Source organism: Myotis daubentonii, chromosome 18 (genome assembly GCF_963259705.1).
Source record: "Myotis daubentonii chromosome 18, mMyoDau2.1, whole genome shotgun sequence".
Taxonomy (NCBI): domain Eukaryota; kingdom Metazoa; phylum Chordata; class Mammalia; order Chiroptera; family Vespertilionidae; genus Myotis; species Myotis daubentonii.
In genome coordinates this window covers 16,927,211-16,948,650 of record NC_081857.1, presented here as the reverse complement: position 1 = coordinate 16,948,650, position 21,440 = coordinate 16,927,211, and the positions used below count along the sequence as shown (strand labels likewise).

Here is a 21,440-nt window from a genome sequence, read left to right as displayed (position 1 = left end):
GAAGAAACGTATTTCTGTTTTACCGCTCTCAAATCCTATTTTTGGCGTGTATTTTGACTTTCCTAACATTTGACCCTCAGTGGTTCATAGTCCACAACATAATACTGAGATTATACAGAGACGTAACCTGGGGTCTTGGGTCTACAGAATGACGGTTCATAAAATTCACTTGGACATTAGACATGCACTCATGTGTGAGAGTTACTGTGGCCTTACAGCATAATATACGTCTTCTATATTATTTTATTTTTATTCTCCTTTCCTATTGCCTATTTACCAAATAAGTAACAACTTGCTGAGCCGAGTTTGAGACTGGAAAGGGAAGGAGCTTTCTCTTTCACCCAACACAGACCACTGGGTGAACAAAAGTCTGACTCCTCTGACCTGTTGTTCCCCCCAGCGCAGAGGGATAGAAAACAGAGGCCCTTCCTGGGCGCTGAGCTCGCGGGTGGCGGCAGCCCCCTTCCCGCCGGTGCTGCTCACCTCCAGCTCCCCTGGCCACCTTTCCCTGCTCTGGGGTGCGCCCGGGGCAGGCAGGTCTGAGCCTCCTCCCGCCCAGCCTTGGCCCCTCGGCCTGGCTTATGGCTCCTTCCGACCCTCCGGGCCCAGACAACTGGCCGGTCCTGGCGCAGCCAAGCCCAAAGCAATGGGAACCCCTCTGCGGTGTACCTTCGCAATGCAAGCAGCAGTGTCTTCCAGGAAACCGAAGCCCGTGCTGGGGAATGGACCTTGGGGCCCTGTGTAGCCTGACCTGGGCTGTCATGGATACGCTGGTGAAGGTGACGTCCGCATTCTAAACCACAAAAAAGCCCACCGGAGAGACACGGCGACTCCCTCTCAACACACTGAGATGAGTCTGTTGCCTCACATTTTTGCCCTTGTCACTGCACATGAAGACATCAGAAAACGACTCAAGAATTGAGAGAGAGAACTCTTTCCTAAAGAAAAGAGTAAGGTTTTTGGAAGAAAAGCGTACAGGCGCTCTATTAGATGAAGAAACAAGTTCTGTGGGATGGGAGCAAGTCCCAGTAAATAAGGCCTATCATGCATATCGAGAGGTTTGCATCGATAGAGATCATTTAAAGAGCAAATTGGATAAAATGAACAAAGACAACTCTGAATCTTGGAAGGTACTGAATGAACAGCTGCTGTCTAAGGAGGCAGAACTCCAGCTAAGAACAGCGGTGGAAAGTCAGCAGGAGATGAGGCATTTAGATCCACCTTCATCACACTGGGAGGGGGAAAGTTGGGTTGTGACCTGAAGATCCATGGCTTGGAACAAGAACTAGAACTGATGAAGAAAGATTGTCAGTCTCAGAATAGAGCTACAAAAAGCCAAACAAAGGGGTCAGGAAGGCGATCTGCAGAGCAGAGATCTCCAGAGACTAAGCGTTTCAAGTGATGATATGCAAAATGTATACTGGGAGCTGGAGAGAGAAATGTCTAATTTTCATCTGGTGACTCAAGTACAGGTCGAACTACTGAGAAAACTGAAAACCCCAACTGTAGTCAAGAAAGCCTGTGCCCCTGTAGGACTCATGGAAGAGCTTGGGAAAGACAGCACAAAACTGCACTTGACAAATTTCACTGCAACATACAAATGACACCCCGTTTCCCCCCACCACCACCACCACCACATCTTCCCATTTACCAGGAGACGTGAAGATTTTATCAGAGAAAGCAATTCTCCAATCACGGACAGATAACGAGACACGCATTCCTCACAACTTTTCAAACTTTCAGGAACACTACTCGTATGGCAGAAATTCTTTGGAAGATAATTCTTGGGTACTCCCAAGCCCTCATAAACCAAGTGAAACAGCATTTGGGGAGACTTTTAAAAATAAAACTTTGCCTTTACCCATCCTGCCACCCCCACATAACTTGGATCAACGTAATCAAAACTGCCTTTATACGAATCAATTCTGAAGAGATCTATGACTTGGTCATGGGGTTGCTGTACCTCCCACAAGGATACTCTTGGGAAATTATTTAATAAACTGAAAGCAGGTTTTGATTAAACTTTTGCAAAGTTCTTCAATGTACACATTTGCACATACTGTAACATATTATGTAGTTGATTTTCCAGTATGAGAGCACAACCCTCCAACTTCACATTTTGGCTAAGAATCAAAAATACACTACTAATAAATTAATAAACTTGAGGTGTTTCAAAAAGACAAAAGAAAACAGAGGCCCTTTATATATGCCTTATTTTGAATAGCCCATAGTGACATGGCTTGCCTCTATTTTATTCTTACCTACTGTACAAAAAAGAGTTATATGCATTAAAATATAAACCTGTGAAGTCTAATGATCATTGTATATTGTGCTCATAGTCCAACTCCAAATAATCATTCATGATTACTATCTCAACAAGAGAATAAGTAAATACTAAGGAAAAATTGGAACTAAAGAATAATTCTCCATCCCCCAAATATGTTAGAAATCAAAGCAACAACTACAGAGCCTGATGTGCTCTCTGAAGATTAAAGAAAAAAAGGGAGGAGGGGGAAATAAGTAAAAGCCAGCTATTTTAAGAACTAATCAAAGACTAAGTGCCTTTATATTCAAAACTCCGTTTTCCATCTCTAACGGAAAAGAAAAGCAAACATTATAAAGATCCATACGAAAAGGAATCACCATGTAACCCTTCTGATACAGAGATCAGCCCCAACTACCACAGGTGAAGACTTACTCCCAGAACCTAACACAGCACTCATGACAGAGTCCTTAGTATGTATCTTTTTAATGAATGAATAATTGGATGATTTAGGGATGAATTAGACCTTAAATAATCTCCTAACTGGCCTCCAAGCCTCCAGGCTTTTCCCTTTCCTGCTGCTTTGACACTGTCATTCCACAGCTGACCCCTCCACCTCCGCCTCACAACATCCATATGTACCATGTATTTGTGCCTAACAGTACCCTGGGTCAGGGCTGCTGCCTTGCTCAACTCCAGGGAGCACTATTCACAGCTTTCCACTTTTTGTGCTCCAAAGGATCCCACTTCCATAAATGCTGCTCTTTGGGACTGTGCTTGAGGCACCTGCCCAGAGAAGTATCTGAGGATGTACCCACTCCATTGCACAATTGCAGGGGACAACATTTACAGAAGTGACATCCCTGGAGCACAACCTCACTAAAAATTCCAATTACTTTATTTCTCTATTTTATGTTATTGTGTCAGCCTTTTCTTGGATTCCATTTCTTCCCCACAGTCTTTAGCCATTTGGATCCATTAGTTTAACTGTCTTTTCTTCAAGACCTCAACTCCTTTGACCTTCCAACAGACCCCTACTGTGAATCAATTTATTAGACAATGTTTTGCTGTAACAGTCCTTTATAGTCTCCACATTCACCCTCTTAAATGAAGGTGTTACTCCAACTTCCAAAGGTAGCTCTTTTGTGGACTTACTATACAAATCTTCATTAGGTGAATTCATCTGTACTCACAACTTCCACTGTCATGTATGTCATGATCACCCCAGGCCCCCAAACTATTTCTCCAGCTCCCATCCTTCTGACATTCCAGGCATGCATATCCAATCATCTACACCCGGATTAGCCACCTAGACGTCCAACCATCCATCAATCAAAACATGTCCAAAATCTATCATTTTCTGTATTTTTTAATACCAGCCAAAGCTAGAATCATAAATGCCATCCTCTCTTTCTCTCTCTTTTTTATTGATTTCAAAGAGGAAGCAAGAGGGAGAGAGAGATAGAAACATCAATAATGAGAGAGAGTCATTGGTCAGGTGCCTCTTGCATGCCCCAAACTGCAACCCAGGCATATACCCTGACCTGGAATTGAACCTGACCTCCTGGTTCATAGGGTGACGCTCAACCACTGAGTCATGCCGGCTGTGCCTCCCTTTCTCTTTACTGCCCATAGCTAATGAATCACCAAACCCTATTCCTTCTGTCCCCCAAATACTTTGAAATCCCTACTTTCATCTCTGTGCCAGTGTGATCAGGCAACAGATCTTTATTCCATGCAATCATCTCCCAACTGATTTCCTGCATCCTGCTTTGTTTCTAAGCCATCTTCCTCACCATTGACAAGGTCATTCATTCCTCTCACTTAAAGTCCTTCCATGACTCCCTGGGGTTTTCAGAATAGTATTGTTTCAAATGACATCTAAAGCCTTTCATATTAAAAACACTTCTCCCATAAGAAATAATGATAAAGTGATGCACAACAACCTTCCCAGTGCCCAGCCACAACCACTCTTTAATTGCCCATCTCCAGACACGATAGCCACCAAATCCTAGCTTCGTCACTGGAGTGACTTTCGGAGAAGACCAAATGCTCTCTGGCCAGGTAACCAGTGGAAGAAAACTATATCCCTCCATATTCTTGGGCTCCTTCATAGTGCAGGGGCCAAATATCAGTTCTTCAAGACTTCTTGGCTAGTGCTTCACAAGCAAAGGGAGGTTTCCTAATATGACTGAGATAAGGTCAACGTCCTAAAGTGAGCGTCCGCATGTGCATGGACACCTCCAGACAACTGGTTAACAATTGATGCTTGGCTCGGCTGGCGTGGCTCAGTGGTTGAGCGTCAACCTATGAACCATGGTTCAATTCCCAGTTAGGACACATGCCCAGTTGCGGGCTCAATCCTCAGTGTGGGTGTGCAGGAGGCAGCCGATCAATGATTCTCTCTCATCGTTGACATTTCTCTCTCTTCCTCTCCCTTCCTCTCTGAAATCAAAAAAGCAGCGATGCTTGGCTATCCACCCACTATGGCCAGCTGTAGGGCCAGGACACCAGCATGTTGTGATAGGGGCTGTGGTAGTGTTTGTCTCACAAATGGACAGGAACATTGCAAACACTGTGGTATGTGTACATCAATACAAGAACTGTACAAAAATCCAGGCCTTTCCCATGTGAGGAATGTAAATGATAGCAAAATGAACTATATTTATGCATAATAAGGATGCCTATTCCCTGCTTGCTTAGGAATTTACCTTCTGAATTTTGTGACCACGTCTTACTTTTATTTCTCCTGCGTCAGTTATTAATATCACTGTATTATCCAGAATACCTAAATAATCTTTATTTTCTAAATGGAAACATCAGTTCCTCAAAAGAGGGTACATGGTTCTAGAAAAAGGTAGTCATATCAATTCTTATTGTTACACATGGACCTACTTTCCATTAGAGATTTAAAAATAATGAAACAAACACTTTACAGAAAGTCGTTTGTCTCCATAAAAAAAATATTGAGGTCATTACTATTTTCCTTGAGGAATGCACATCAATTGTAATTATATGTGACACTTCTAAAGCCTTGCAGTATCGTTCCAACTGATTATCTCCTCTCCAACTATGTCAGAGGGGTCAGCCACACCAACATGTTTTATTTCAGCATGTTCATCAGAAGCTATTTCTCCTTATTTCTAAAGATAATATTTTCATTAAAATTAGTCTTCATTGGAAACAATGTATTTTAACATAAAAACAATTAAGAACACATATGATTGGTGCTATGTTTATACTTAAGCAATATATCATATTTGTTTTTAAACTATAACCTAACCAGATTATGTTACAAGATTATTTGTGGGTGTTTTTTTTAAATTATGTAAGACTGGGATTTATTATTTGTCAAAATCTTTTCATTCAAGGAAAGCATGTGTCTTAGCATTTTCAACTGGAGATTTAATGCTACTAGTATATATTACTTTGTATTTTCTTATGTTTTGTAATAGTTACATTTTTAAATAGGGAGGATTCCAAGTTATCAAAATGATCTGGCATTTTCATTCATCAAAATTAAAAACTAGAAATAATCTTGTTGCTTCTAAACATGTAGGGAGTATTTAAAACTTGGGGTATCTGGAACGATTTAGGTTAGAAGGTAAGAAATACAGACCGAACGGTCATGTGGCATGGTTCATCTATGTAAAGATGACAACTAGGATGCATTTAGTTGGTTTTTATTTAATTATGCCCTTTAGTGAGTTATTTCAAAATGAAAATGATCTAATAATCTTATTTCAAGAGTTGTAGAAATTCTAGTAGTATTTCATTTATAAAACTTTGGTCCTGATGATTTATAGATAAATTATAAATTGTCATTCCCTCCCTTTCTTTACATTTTCTGTTAAATTTGTGACCTGATTTTGTCACTTCCCTAAACAGCATTTTACAATAGAAAACACGCGTCTGCCTGAATTGACAGTCCCATTTCAACTGGCTCAACTGTCCGGTGCAGCTGCAGCTCCGGAGTGTTCACATGAACGTGTTCATGGCCTTCACTCCCATGACCTTCCTACAGATGCAGCCACCAGAACGGATGTTACTCACAAGGCGAGGCAGAAGCCAAAAGGAAAAAACACTACTACTTTTCAGTGTTTAACAGCATGAAAACAAAATGATACATCTCACACTTTTGGTTGCGAATCATGAAGATCACTCATAAGTAGGCACACAAACTTGTTTTTCATGTGAAATAAACCAATTTATGTAGAAATTTAAGTTTATTTCAAAGAATGCTATGATGGCCTGAATTGCAGTCTCCACAAATTCAGATGTTGAAGCCCAAAGCTCCAATGGGACTGTTTTTGGAGATAAGGCCTTAAAGGACATGGTTAAGGTTAAATGAGGTCATAGTGTGGAGCTCCGATCCAACAGTCCTGGTGTCCTTATAAGAAGAAGAAAGCCACCCGTGCACTCTCTCCCCACGCGTGTGCGCAGAGGGAAGGCCGCATGAGGACACAGCAAGAAGGCAGCATCTGCAAGCCGAGGAGAGAGACCTCCCAGGCACCAGACCTGCTGGCACCTCCAGCCTCCGAATTGTGAGAAAACCCGTTTCTGACAGCGCAGCCTCCCAGTCTGCAGTGCTTTGCAATGGAAGCTGGAGCACCAGTACAGATGGCTATCTCATTGCTCTGAGGAAGCTCCGCACCACCAGTCCTATCCCCAAAGCACTGGTTTTTAACAGACAGCTTTTGAAACATTAATCAAATATTCCTGAATGTTTAATTAAACAGGGCAATGTGATGCAGATAAAATTTAGCCCTGTTCTGTATGATGTGCCTTAGTGGCTTTCAAACTGTGATCCACAATATTATTAGTATGCACATATGTACATATGTATATAATATGTAGAAATGTATGTTTGTATATAATATGTAGAATGTTTATAATATGTGTATAAGATATATGTCACAGACTTACTTTTTCTTAACTATAAGAGATATATTTTGTACAGTTCTATTTTATTTAAAAGATAAAGGCATGTGCGTGTTTCTAAGAAACCATTTGAAAGAAAGCCAGTTGATGGCTAGATGTTTGAGAAGTTCTCCTTTTGGCTATGTCATCTAAAATAGTTCCTATTTACAATTTCTTTTTTTCCTTAGAATCTCAAGATCCTTCAAAGTACATTGAAAATACATTATAGTGAAAATAATCACAATTCATTCCTGCGTGCGCGCTCTCTCTCTCTCTCTCTCTCTCTCTCTCTCTCTCTCTCTCACACACACACACACACACACACACACACACACACAGAGAATGAGCTTGTCTAAGGCTAAGCCAAATAAGTTGATGTCCTATACCAGTGGTCGGCAAACTCATTAGTCAACAGAGCCAAATATCAACAGTACAACGACTGAAATTTCTTTTGAGAGCCAATTTTTTTAAACTTAAACTATATAGGTAGTTACATTGTTATTAACTTAATTAGGGTACCCCTAAGGCTTAGGAAGAGCCACACTCAAGGGGCTAAAGAGCCGCATGTGGCTCGCGAGCCGCAGTTTGCCGACCACTGTAAGTAGAACTTTTCACATGATTTAAAGTAGAACGTCAAGCAAATATTGTCTTGCTGATTTGTTCCTAATAAAAAGACTGGTTTTATGGTGCAACTAAGATATAGATGAATGCATACAGACTGAACATGTGAATGCCCAACTGAGAAATATAGCATCCATGAAGGGAACTACTGGATAACTTATACTCTTTCTAATCACCATGGGTACTTTCAGTATTTATAAGAAATCATATGACTTGAGGATTTCTAAATAAAATTGTTTTGTCTGTAGAGATGAATTAATTCTATCATATCCTATTTTCTATTTCTTTTGGGTGTGTGTTTAAAGATCATTGCTTGTATCAAAGATTTTGACACTAATGTCTCTTGGCTTATGAACAACAGATAATGAATTGAAGGGGACAATTAAAGAAAAACAATGGGTGCACATTTTATAGACTTGTTCTCTGAAAAAAATTAGTAAAACTGGCTAACAACCAGAACAAAAAAACACAAAATTCATACTATTCTATCACATTCAAACTAACAGGACTTCTGGACCTAAAAATATTGAATCAAAATTTAATTTCAGAGCTCTGTAATTTCAAAATCAGATTTAAATTTAAAATTTTCTAAAATGTCATGAGTCAAAATTCGGATATTCATTTCTATATATACAATTGTTCAAAATATGTAAAAGTGTATGTTTTTGAGCAGCTAAAATTAGTAATTAGAAAATTGGCCATAACACATACAACTTTGGGGCATATATGTGTTTGTATACATCTGGATTCCCACACATTGATGTAGATGTAAAAAAGGAAATACTTGACTAAATTCAATATTCCACAGTACATTCACTTTTGCATGCTACTGATACCTTGACAAAAATATTTTCTATTATACTTTTCTCTTATAATTTTCTATTATACATATTTTGAGAGAAAAACATGAAACAAACTAAAAAAAGAACTAATGAAAAAAACACTTTAATTACATCCTTTTTAGCAGAAATTACCCTAAGCACCTAGATAGCATCAAGAACATAGGAGTGTTTAGTATTTGGTAAGTGAATGAATTGTAACTCACATGATAGCTGTGTAAAACAAACTCATACCAAACATAAATGTTTAAAAATTAAATAATATTTAAATACTGCTTTAAAATATAAATGTAAAAAAAATGTTACCGTTTATTAAATTAGCTAAATAGAAGTTTTTTGAAAACCTCTTAATTCTTACCTCTTCCTTTGTCTTTTTCGAAATCACTCGGAGCCAGTCTCCAATCATGCTCAGGACAGCAGCAAAGTAAGCAAGTCCTACGAGGATCCAAAACCACACGACAGGCTTATAGAAGTCTAGGTATTCAATATCGGATCCACCTGTGAGGACGAAAACAAAGGAGAACAAAATAACTTTAAATTCATAAATGTTAACAATATGCTAAAATACGGCTTGCAAATCAGCAATTTTCTTGTCAATTGACCCATGTTATTTCCTTCTCATGAAATTCCTTTCCTTCATGCAATCCTTATCTATTTTTTCAACAACCAGTTTAAATTTCATTAATTCTCCCGATCATATTTTCTTGTTCCTTGTTTCTTTTTTTACTTATTACAATGTGTCTTATAATTAAGTCTAGCACTTTACTCCAAGGTCTCTTTCCACCTCCGTTTTAACAAAGAGAAGACAGAGATGATATACATTAATTCTTTGGTATACATTTAATTGAGTAAAATTACCTTATTACCAACCAATTCATACTAACCAGTCAATACATGCTACCCAATCAATTCAATGATAACCTGGACAGAGAGTGGTTCTTATTTTAAAAATCATCAATCCAATAGATTGATAACAAATGGCAGAGACAATGCCTTAGGTCTCATTTAAACAGTAATTTGCAGGTAATGCTGTCATTCTCTGTTCTCTGACTTTTTGGAATTCCCATGTTTGTCATAAATTTATATCTCTAGCTCTCAAGAAAAAAAAATGACAAAGAGCGCTTTTGCTTCATTCTAATCTTTACTTCTCCATCCATTTGGTACAATAACTGCACCTATGAGAATGTGAATACATTTGAACACATCCCTCCTTCAGCACATTTTAATGGGACTCATATTAAATCCCAAACACTGAACAGTGATTTTTTTTTCCACAAGAGATGGAAAGAAAGCTCGCTCTTAAGAAATTCATAATTTAGCCCAAGAAAGCCTCACATAGGCAATTAACCATTATGGGATATATCCAGTGACAGCGAAAGAATAAAATTGTGCTAAGAGAAGACACAGAAGAAAGGATTTTTACTTCTGGAAGGAGGAAGGCAAGTAGACAGAAAATGAGTCTTAAATGATGAGGATGATGAGGATCAAAACAGAGAAAAGTTTAGGTGGAAATGTGTGGCATATTCAAAAGATATTTAGTAGCAGCTAAATATATATAAATGAGTGCCAGGGAGTAGATGGGTAGAAGAAAAGAATCTAGAAAAAGGAAGTTGTGTCAGGTTGCAAGGACTGGCTCCTGACACCAATGGGGAGTAGGTAAAAGTGGACAGAAAGGTAAGTCCTATATTCATGTTTCACTATATGCACAGAAAGATCTAGTGGCAGAAAGGAAGGGCTGACAGGGAAACCCGTTAGAAAGTTTTGTTCTAAAGGAGCTAAGAAATTACTGTGCCCGAGTTGAGGCTGGAATGGAAAAAGGCATTTTGGAGACAGAATCATCAGGCATTAACAACCAGTTAGTTGGTGTGATAAGTAAAAGGAAGGCTCTAGAATGACCAGAGGCCCTCATGTGGGAGATGTGCCAGCAACTGAACAGGAAACACGGGGGAAGGGAGAGTGACAAAGAAGAGAGAAGCAACCTAAACTGGGACATGATGGGTTTGACGTGCTTGAAGTACAAACAGGTGGAGATACCCAGTAGGATCCTTATCTTTACAGGATCAATAGCAGAGAGACTGGGATGTTTAAACAGGGGCCCATCCAATCATAAAACAGCTAAGTAGCCACTATTCCAGTGATGGCGAACCTATGACACGCGTGTCAGAGGTGACACGCGAACTCATTTTTTTGGTTGATTTTTCTTTGTTAAATGGCATTTAAATATATAAAATAAATATCAAAAATATGTCTTTGTTTTACTATGGTTGCAAAGATCAAAAAATTTCTATATGTGACACGGCACCAGAGTTAAGTTAGGGTTTTTCAAAATGCTGACACGCCGAGCTCAAAAGGTTCGCCATCACTGCACTATTCATTAAAAAACTAATATAATGCCCTGGCTGGTGTGGCTCCATTGGTTGGAGCATTGCCCCATGCACCAAAGGGTCCGGGGTTCGATTCCTGGTCAGGGCACATACCCAGGTTGTAGTTCGATCCCTGGTTGGGGCGCATGCAGGAGGCAACCAATAAATGTTTCTCTCACATTGATGTTTCTCTCTCTCTCCCTCTCCCTTCTTCTCTCTCTAAAAGTCAATGGAAACATATCCTTGAGTAAGGATTTTTTTCAAATCAAGTATAAAATTTTGACTGTAACATTCCTTTATCTAAATTAAACTTTGAATTGCCTGCAATGACATTTTCAAGTATTAAAGGGTCAGAGTAAAAGAGACCATTTTTCTATCAGGCAAATAAACTTCATTTAAGAATACATTTCAAAGTAAATAATGTTCCTTCAAAATGTTGTGAAAATTGTTTTCCTTGTGCAGTGTTTTTTTAAAAAACATCTTTTCTGGAAAGGATTATGGAGGCTAAAAGCATCTCACGATGGTTAAGACTTGGCCCTGGGAGATGCAGCTCTACGGATTCACAAAAGTGACTTAAGAAATGTGTGTGGAAACTTGTCACATGATAGGCTCACTAGCGAATTCTATTTTTTAAATGTTTCCATTTCAATAAAACCAAAATGACATTTTTTCCGAGTACTTTCTCTTTCAAAACCAGAAAATCTTCATCCAAATAGTTGTGACTCATTTAACACTTTAATTCACCAAAATGTTGATATGAGGAGTCAGATCAAGCTCAAGATGACTTTTTATAAATCTTCCTTCTTATAAACAGGATGTCACAGTTTGAAAAGAGTAAATTAGCTTAATCTCTAAAAGGTTTATATTGGGTAAAATGTTTACCCCACATGTTTCAGCGGATTCTAAGCCACGGTCGAGGGGACTGGAGGGGGCAATGTTTTCCCATTCTTAATTGCCACTCTTAAGATGAAATGCCAGCAGTCAAAAGATCTAGGAAAAACTAATGTATATGGAGTATTGTCAAACAACTCCCAAATCCTGGCCACTTTCTGACAGCTGAGACTTATGAATTAATTTCCACCTTATTCAGTTCACTTGATCCAAGAATCTTACCCAAATTAAATTATCTGCAGATAAGTTGCTTAAAAGAGCTATTGGATTTGCTTTAAATTAGAAAACATTCAAAAAATGTCTTGGCTGTTAGAAGTATTAATTTTAATCTGGCTACATTCAGGAAACCTGTCCCTGGGTCTCTTGCTAAGTAAGGATGCAGGGTAATTTCTCTGTCCTGGATTCACTCCCTGTAAGCCCCTTACCCCCAGGTCCACTCTGCCACTCCATAATTTTTTCCCCCTCTTTCCACAGACTCCCGAGACGTGGCCTGCAGGATGCTACAGCCCTCTGTCCACTTTTGGGATCCTCACCCACTTGGCAGGAACAGTCACCTCACTGCTGTTTTCTTTGTTGCCACCCAAAATATGCACACAGATCCTTTCCATTTTAAGAGCTTTTGGCTAATCATTATAGGAGAGTAGGCAGATGGCAATAAAAATAGCAAAGAGGGGTGGAAGCACACAGGTTTCAGGAATCTTATAAACTTTTCCAAGTAGTTAAAGTAACTCTCTTCCTGATTCGCATATGATATGTGACAGCCTCTTTTAAAAGTCGCCATTGCTCTCTGGACGTCTTCCCCCTGGTGCTCAAGGAAGGAAACCAGCCACAGCCTAACCGCATCCAGCAGATTAAACTGCAGGTGCCACATGTAGCCCAGGAGAGGCGTGGGCTGTCAGTAATGCTCGGGACTCAGTCTCTCCCCAGATGTGTTTCCTAAAAATGTGAGGGAGGCTGCATTCCCACTCCTGACATTTCCACTGACTTAGGACAGGGCGATTAGTAAAACCATTTGTCCTCAGATTTAAGCCATAACTCCAGCTGCCTTTACAGCAATTTAAGCTAATAATTCTTTTTTTAAAAAAAAAAAAATTAAATCTTTACTGTTGAAAGTCTTACATATGACCCCCATTTTCCCCCCATTGACCCCAACTGCCCACCCAGGCTTTTACCTCCCTATTGTCTGTGTCCATGGATTACAGATATATGCATACAAGTTCTTTGATCGCTTCCCACCCTTCCACCCCTCCCCCACCTTCCCTCTGAGGTTCCATAGTCTGTTCAATGCTTCTATGTCTCTGGATCTTTTGTTCATCAGTTTCTTTTGTTCATTAGATTCCACATATGAATGAGATAATGTAATACTTGTCTTTCTCTGGTTGGCTTATTTCACTTAGCATAATACTCTCCACGTCCCTCCATATTAAGCTAATAATTCAAGTTGCCATCGTCAGGAAGTGTCCCCACTTTTCAACAGAAGACAGTCTCAGTAGGTAAAGTAACGTGTCAGGTCTCCCAGGAAGGGAGGCAGCAGAGCTAAATTCAAACCCAGGCCCGCCTGGCTCCGTATCCCAGGCTTTTGCATTGACCTGGTTGTCCACGTTACCTATGATGCCATCCTTTATCCACCAGCCTTATTTGCCCACACTGAATGGTAAACACCGAGCTGGGCTGCAAACACTAAATCAAACAAGGCGTGCCTCTTCTCTTGAAGGGTCTTGCCCAGAAACCAGGTGAGTCTGAAGGTAAGCATTATTTTACCAGAAGCCTCCTCACCTTGCTTCTGTCCTCATTCCAACAATTTCTAACAGTTGGCCCTATTTAAAGAACTTGCCTACACCATGCCCTCACCCCTTAAATTTAATTTTCTTTCCCTGTGATACTCCTGACTCAGAGAATACTACTTATAAAAAAATGATGATGAAAGGAGACTTGACTTGGAGTGGTGAACACACACTATCATATACACATGATGTATTATGGAATTGTACATGTGAAACTTGTATAATTTTATTAACTAATGTCACCCCAATAAATTCAATAAAAGTTTTTAAAAGAAGATCTAGCCTGAGAATCATCTAGCCATTCTGGGCTAAGTTATCAACATTATTTCTAAAATGCTATCTGTATTTTATGTTTGCTTGACTTTATTTTTATTAATCAAAACCATCCTGCCTTAATATAAAGGGAGAAAAAAAACTTCCTGCTTTAGTATATGTTTCCTTTTTTATAGTAAAGCAATTTAACTGAATAAAGTGTTTTCTCCATGCTTCAAGGACTAAGAGGCTCTTTCAGTAGTGTTATAAATTCTATTTTCTTTTTTACAAATGGAAATATGACTTTTGTATTAAACACTAGCTCACCCACTAAACAAAGCTTCTCATAAGCCATTGAGTCAGAAAAACACAAGGTTACAAAAGATAAACCTGTCTAGCATTTGAACCTATATTTTGGGAAATTTCAATTTCAGCATTCAAGACATTGTCCATTTCCTGTTCGGCACTTGGTCTAAAATTAGGAAAACTGACATTAGAACATCTCACGACCATAAAGAAAGCAAGTCCACACACTGCCTCACTCACTCATCCTTTATGAGGATGGAAATTTATAAGGTGGACACAATTATCATCCCTAGAAATTACTGTTAAGACTCAAGATAGAGCAATTTGGATTTTTTTCATCAAATTTAGTACAATTTACTGCCAACCTCCCTAAGCCATAACTATTAATCATTGAATGATTTCCTTTTTTTTTTGTCCATATGTTTCCACAATGCTACTAATATATCCATTCTGAATCCTGGAAGTTACATAACTTCTTCTCTACAGTCCGTAGGACTTCTGAGCCATCTGGGTCAAATCCCATTTAATTAATCATGTAGATCGCTATCAGTTCTCTCATGAGTTCTCTGAGAGCCACTAGCTGAGTCAGGGTGGACCTGACTCCTTGTAGAATTTCCTACACTATCAAACAAAATAACTACCAGGATCGGTAGCTCTTCCTGCATCTCACACATTCTATCCATAGGAACAGGCAATCATTATCACTAAGTGCTAAGCACAGTATGGAATATACATGTGCTCACTATATTGCTGAATGAATGAATGATATAATACATCTGGCAGTCACATAAACCCTCTCTTTCCAATCAAAGCAGTTTTGGGGAGCCATTGCAGTGGTGATGGTAGTACTGACTGTTCTTTATCAGAACTCTTCCTCATCCGGTACTTTCCTTGTTATCCACTGGATTCCTGGCAAACTTTTATTAGAGACCAGCTCCATAATAGCAGTTTTAATAACTGGCCTCTGACATAGTTGCAAAGCTTTTACGCATCATCAGGAACTGTTTTCTGCAGGGTTGCTATTAGAACAAACTGTTTTAAACAAAAATTTTTAAAAAATCTTGCCGTGGTTTTTCAATAGAGATTTATATGTTTTCATGATAAAAATCCCCTTTCATTAATTAGGCAAGCTCTGAGCACTCCACTCAATGAGTCATGTTTCGGTTATAAGGGAAAGCAATGGTGTGGTTACTAAAACCTACTTTTTCAACAATGACTTTGAAAATACAATTCTAAGAAAACTTAATTGTTAATATGAGATAAACAAATATATTTTTCCAACTCAAAAAAAATGTGATGCCAAATGACTATACAACTGTGAAAATTTGTACGAAATAATAAAAGTAAATGCACCAGAAGAAGAATCTGACCTGGGAAAGCCCCAAGTTATATTTTCTATATAGAGGAACATAAGGTACAAAACACAAAGTGAGCTTTCAATAACTACGTGTGAGATGAAGAAAATATCATTATTCAACTAAATATACTAAATTTCATGGATCAAAATTCCCAAAAGGGTATATTTGAATAGCTAAATAAATGTATGTTCCAATGGTAAATGTGTTTTCATAATATCAACCATGAATATTTCTTAGAATATCTAAATTTTTGGCAAAAACTTCTGCTTTTTATTAATAAAATAGGTAATATGAGCTCACTGCTTTGTGAAACTATAAATTTGCATCTGGCTTTCATTCAGTCATATTATCTCTTATGAACACGCCTGGTTTACTAAAAGGAGTATTTTAAGGACTTCTTAGGGCACCTTCTAAACAGTTCATGGAAATACATTCTTGTCTTGCATGATCCACTCTAACCCTAGCAGTATATATTAAAGAAGTCACCAGCTTTGAAAAATATTTTAAATTGTGTTAAGTTAGGTAATTAATTTTACTTTTCTCCAATTTTGAAGAACAACCAACTATGTTTATTCGTGTGTAAAAGAAAGGTCCTTTTTAGCCCTAGAACATTGAGCTCTAGAACACTGGGCCATCAGAAAGAAGCAGACAACAATCACCAAGATAGCCAACCAGCCGCTAAAACACACCCCTTGCATAAATATAAAATTAAAATTCACTGGGAGCACCCTTGCCAGTGTGGCTCAGTTGGCTGGGCGTCATCCATCACCAATAGGTTGCAGGTTCGATTCCCAGTCAGGGCACATGCCCAGGTTGCAGGCTTGATCTCTGGTAGGGGGCATGCAGGAGGCAGCCAATCTATGTTTCACTCACATCAAAGTCAGTCTCTCTCTCTCTCTCTCTCTCTCTCTCTCTCTCTCTCTCTCGCTCTCTCTCCTCCCTTCCTCTCCTTCTAAAAATTAATAAAAAATATATTTTTAAAAAATTTGCTGGGAGGGCTCTTCCTGCAGAAAAATTAGTGAGTGCTGACTTCCTCTATTCAGTCACATACACAGAGAAACTTAATGCTATGTGGTTTTGTCGTGATGCGTGGTCTCTAAATGCTTTTGATTCATTATCACCGCAATGAAAAGGTTCTGAGCATGCACATTTAAATATATTTTCTTATGAATTAGAACACTATTATGCACTAATTTATATCATGCATTATATGACATGTAAGGAATGAGGCCTACGAATACATAGAATCAGGAGTTGTCCTGTGTTCTCCCCATGGTAGAAAGTCTTTTTGCCCGGACTTTCTTGCTCATTCCCTGGGGATGAGCCCTCTGCTTCAGCGTTCTGGTCTGAAACACCACATGCTCACTTGCTGCCCTTGGGATGTTCCTAATAGTTACACCAAGGTTACAACCTGTATCCTAAACATTTATACATCACCCTCTAAAATTTACTTTTCTTTTCATAACACCACAGTTTGAATTTGTCTTCCAAGAAGTTCAATACAACAATGTAACCGATCCCTAATCCCTGTCAAAGGACTTGCAGGCTTGAGAAGAGCACCAGCCAATGAGGGTGCATCACAAGAGGTTCAACTTGCTTTTCTTTGGAGGTTGAAAGCCCAATAGAAAGATGAGAAGTTTTAAGTTACAGCAGTGCCTCTTGTTTTTCCCAGCAAAAAATGCCAAACTGAAGTGAAAACACTGCCTGCAGTGACATCTAATAGCCAGAGAGAAGGTTCTAAAAAAGTAAACAGCCAATAGTCCCAGGTGGGGGACTTGCCTTAACTCCAGGGCTAATTGTACTTTAGAGTCTCAAAGCACCCAGAAGCAAAGGCTATTTTTACGTCGAACTATATGAGGCAATTCTTTCCCAAGGTCCTTTTAAAAAACTCATAATTTTTGTTTTTCCAAAGACTTTGGCAAAGGGCACACATTTCCTACCCAGCCTTTGCCACACACCTGCCCTCATCCACATTCTCATTCTCATTCCAAAAACGCTCCCCGGGCAAAAGGACCGAGGCCGTAAAGACTACAATACTAGGAGCAGGGCTCCACAGTCTCACAAAGACCAAAATAGCTACAGCATACATCAATTAAGCAGGCAGAGATACATCAAAAGCTGGTGTCAATCTGCCTCTTCTCTAATTTATCTTTCTCAGCATTTGCTAATGATTAGTAAAGTGTATTTCTACCATTTTTCGTTAATTTCCTCTGTAAAATTAAAGTAATGAATTCAAAGAGGGTTACAACAAAAAGAAATCGCAGTAATAAGATGTTTACTAGACTAAACTCAATGCCATGCAAATACCATTTTGTTCCCGTTCGCCCACAAAACGGCGCCGTGGCTCTAAACTTCAGGGTCGCCACTGATCCACACACTTCACTCTGCAGGCAGCTGAGACTGAATATTAACAAGCCCACATGAGCTAGCCAGGTTCAGAGTGTTGATTTCTTAAAGTAAGTTAAAAAAAAATTGTTTTTCATCTTCTACAAAACCATAAAGTAAAAATATTTGTCCTTTTTTTTTCTGGTACTCTGGTTGCAAATATCAACATTATTTTAGGATTCCACCCACATTTCTTTTATTTATAATTTTTGTTTCCTTAGAGTCTCAGACCATGTGGTCCCTATACTAGATTGACACAGTCTGCTGATGGTTGAAAATAACGCATACACTGTATTATAGCATTGAAATTTGCTAAGAGTGTAGAACTTAATTGTTCTCACCCCCAAAAAATAAGGGACACATATGTGAGGAGATGGATGTATTAACTAGGAGGCGGGAATCCTTTTACTAGTACAATGTCTATGTATATGAAAATGCCATGATGTATACTTTGAATATCTTACAATTTTATTTATCAACTGTATCTCAATAAAGCTGAAAAATAAATAAAATGGTGCATTACTATAAAAATAAACATTAAAAATAAAATAAAATACAAATACAATGTTGTTCGCCTAAAAATATATCCCCTAAAGATATATCACCTAATACATATGTATTCTAGTGATGAGCCCTTGTTAATTATGTTTATAAAGTGGTACAAGAGCCTAAGGTTAACATGCCATGAGTGTAAGCTTTGTTAGCATCAGCGTGTCTCACTTTCTCCTGTATTCACACACTTTCCACTTCTGCTTAAGCCAAGTAAATAGCTTTGATGTGAGGTAGAAAAATGGGTGTTTTAGGACAGAAGCGTGTAGTAGATGGAGGTACAAATGTCTGAGCTTCTTCTCTCCACATTAACCTGGTTAGAAAACTCTAAGATCTCCAGCACAAGAGTGTGTCCTCCTGCCTCAGGGCCTCCATCCAACCCGCAAATGTGCACACAGCATTTTTGACCAAAGCAAAGTGTCACTCATGAAAACATCCTCATCTTCAAAGATAGACGTTCCCCAAGAAGGCAGGCTTTGCCAGGATACTGTAATTAGCCAATCAATAAAAAACATACGAACTATCAGCCTTCTGTGAGATTTTATAGAGCACAACATGTTCTACAAACACAACATGTTCTCTTTCTGAAAACATTTAAGTGAGAAGTTTGGGTCAAGAAAGAGCCTTTTCTGATTCTCATTGTTGGAGGTCTTAAGTCTTAGCAAGCATCGCCGATATTAAATGCCCAAAGTCCATTTAGACTTCTTTAAAATTGGAGCAACTGTCTGTGTTTGAACAGATGAAATAAAAACAATAAAGACAAAACTAGGAGTGCCCAGAAGGGAAACTGTCCCAACCGCTGGTCTCCCTTGTTTAGGAGCCACGGTATTTTTCCAGGTGTTAATAATTAAATTAGAGCGTGGCCACTTGTTAAACTTATGAGACTACAGTTTTTTATTTTTAGTTAAAGGTTTTGACTGCTGTAAAAATGTTATTTTGAATATATTTTAAATCGTAAGATTAAAAGAATTTTTTGTGCACTTTTTTTTCATTTAATCGCAATGATTTTCAAGTTTCTACAAATAGGGTAATTGTAAAGCATTAAGCATTTACTTGTGAAAAAAATGTATATATTCTCATTCCAAGAAATATAATGAGCGAAGTTGAATAAATGCTTTAAAGTTTACCATATTGCCAATGGTTTCACAACCGTTTTCTTGTATTTATTTATTGATTAAGTAAAATAAAAATGATTAAGATTAAAAACAACAACAAGAAAACAAGAAAGGATAGTAAATAGCCAGAAAGTATAAAACTCTCCTAAAACTAAATTAGGCTGGTGAGTTTACTCTGGAAAATTTAACGGCACATTCCTACTATAGCGTTCAGCATGTTTTTCTAATACTTCCAACTGATTTTTTTTAAAAGAATGGTTTAGATTTTCAGTAGCTGGTCAAAATGATCCATGACTACTTTAAATTACTTTTACCACAATTATACTTTACTTAAAACTGGAGTTAGAACAATATTAAATAATATAACAGGAAAAAGGAGAGTGGGAATGACAGAAATGTAAGTCCTAAGAGCTACAACAATAAAGCAAAAGCAAGGCGTCCCGGAGCTGCCTCTTGCTTCAACAGTGTTTGGACGAACAGCCCCAGGGACGCCCCTTCTCCCAGCCTCGGCCACCCCCCAGCCTCTTATCCAGTCACCACCTTCAGCACCACCCTGGGACCAGCCAGCACACCGGGTTTTTTCTACCTTAACCCCTTATGCGAACAACCATGAGCTCCCAGATCCCTCAGCATTATCCCACCGAGGTGGGGGCTTCGGTGAACCACCTGCCCCCCCCACTCCCCCTGCCTCTGCGGCCGCCCACACCTACCTCTCTCTGGGCTTCTATCTGGACCCTGAGGATGTGGCTCTCCAGGGCGTGGGCCGCTTCTTCCCCAAACTGGCAGAGAAGAAGCTCCAGGGCTCTGAGTGCAAACCCAGCGCGGTGGCCGCACTGTCCCCCAGGACGCGCTGAGGCCTCCGCAGAGGAGTGGGCAGAATTTGGGGCGCCAGGGAGGCCGCCCCGGCCTTGGGGAGAAACCTGACCCTGCAGGCCCTGGTTCTGCCCCGGGGACGCTCAGCTTTAAAGTCCTGCAGAGCCGCTTCCGGGTGAGGAGGGGGAGCTCATCAGGAAGATGGGCCCCACCTGGCTCCCTCCGCAGGCTGCGCCCCAGGCCGGGCGGGGCCAGTGGCTGTAGGAAAGGCTCAGCCTCCAGCACCCTAGGAGCCTGGGGAGCCCGGAGGCCTGTGAGGGGCCCCTCTGCCTCCCCTGGTGTCTGCCTTGTGCCTGAGCCTGTCCCCGAAACCCCAGCCATTCTTTTAACCACCCTGCAGCCCTCTCCCATGCACTGGATTAAATGGAACAACAAAGCTTTTTGCAGCAATAAATAAATAAATAAGGAAGCAAACAGCAATTGAAATAACATATATAGAAAAGAAGAAATTTTAAAATGAATAAAAAAGTGGACACTTTAACAAAGGCCTAAAATATTTTCCCGAGAACTAAAAATTAAAGACGGTAAATATCTTAGAGAAACAAGTTCTTAAGTAGCTAAGAATATCTACATTTTGCAGGTGTTTTTTAAACTAAGATATGAAAAGGCCTAAGAAAAAAGAGCAAAGATAAGTTAAACTCAAATTTTTGTACCTCTAAAAAAAAAAAAAAAAAGGAAAATTAAGAGGCAGATATTTGGGTTTGAAAAATAGGGTGGGAATATAAAATTCTGAATAACCTGTAATTAAATCTCTTTCTTAGAATAAAAAATAAATGTCCAACTGCACCAATCTGCTTACCTCCACTGTCATGGAATGGCTTTTTTTTTTTTTTTTGGCTTTGTCATTGTTATGGATTAAAATGTGTCTTCCAAAAATACATGTTGAAGTACTAACCCCTAGTACTTTGGAATGCAACCTTA

At 39.1% G+C, this 21,440-nt stretch overlaps 1 protein-coding gene and 1 pseudogene across 5 annotated transcripts in view; one reads left to right on the top strand and one right to left on the bottom strand.

Annotated features, from left to right (window-relative positions):
• KCNK2 (potassium two pore domain channel subfamily K member 2) overlaps positions 1-21,440 on the bottom strand; it is a 150,814-nt gene that overhangs the window by 18,818 nt on the left and 110,556 nt on the right. For all 5 annotated transcript variants that reach the window (XM_059675622.1, XM_059675625.1, XM_059675624.1 and 2 more), the window contains exon 6: positions 9,002-9,141. In XM_059675622.1, the coding sequence (XP_059531605.1) occupies positions 9,002-9,141 (140 nt within the window). The remainder of the gene's footprint in view (positions 1-9,001; positions 9,142-21,440) is intronic.
• Positions 535-1,987, top strand: LOC132221360 (5-azacytidine-induced protein 2-like; annotated as a pseudogene).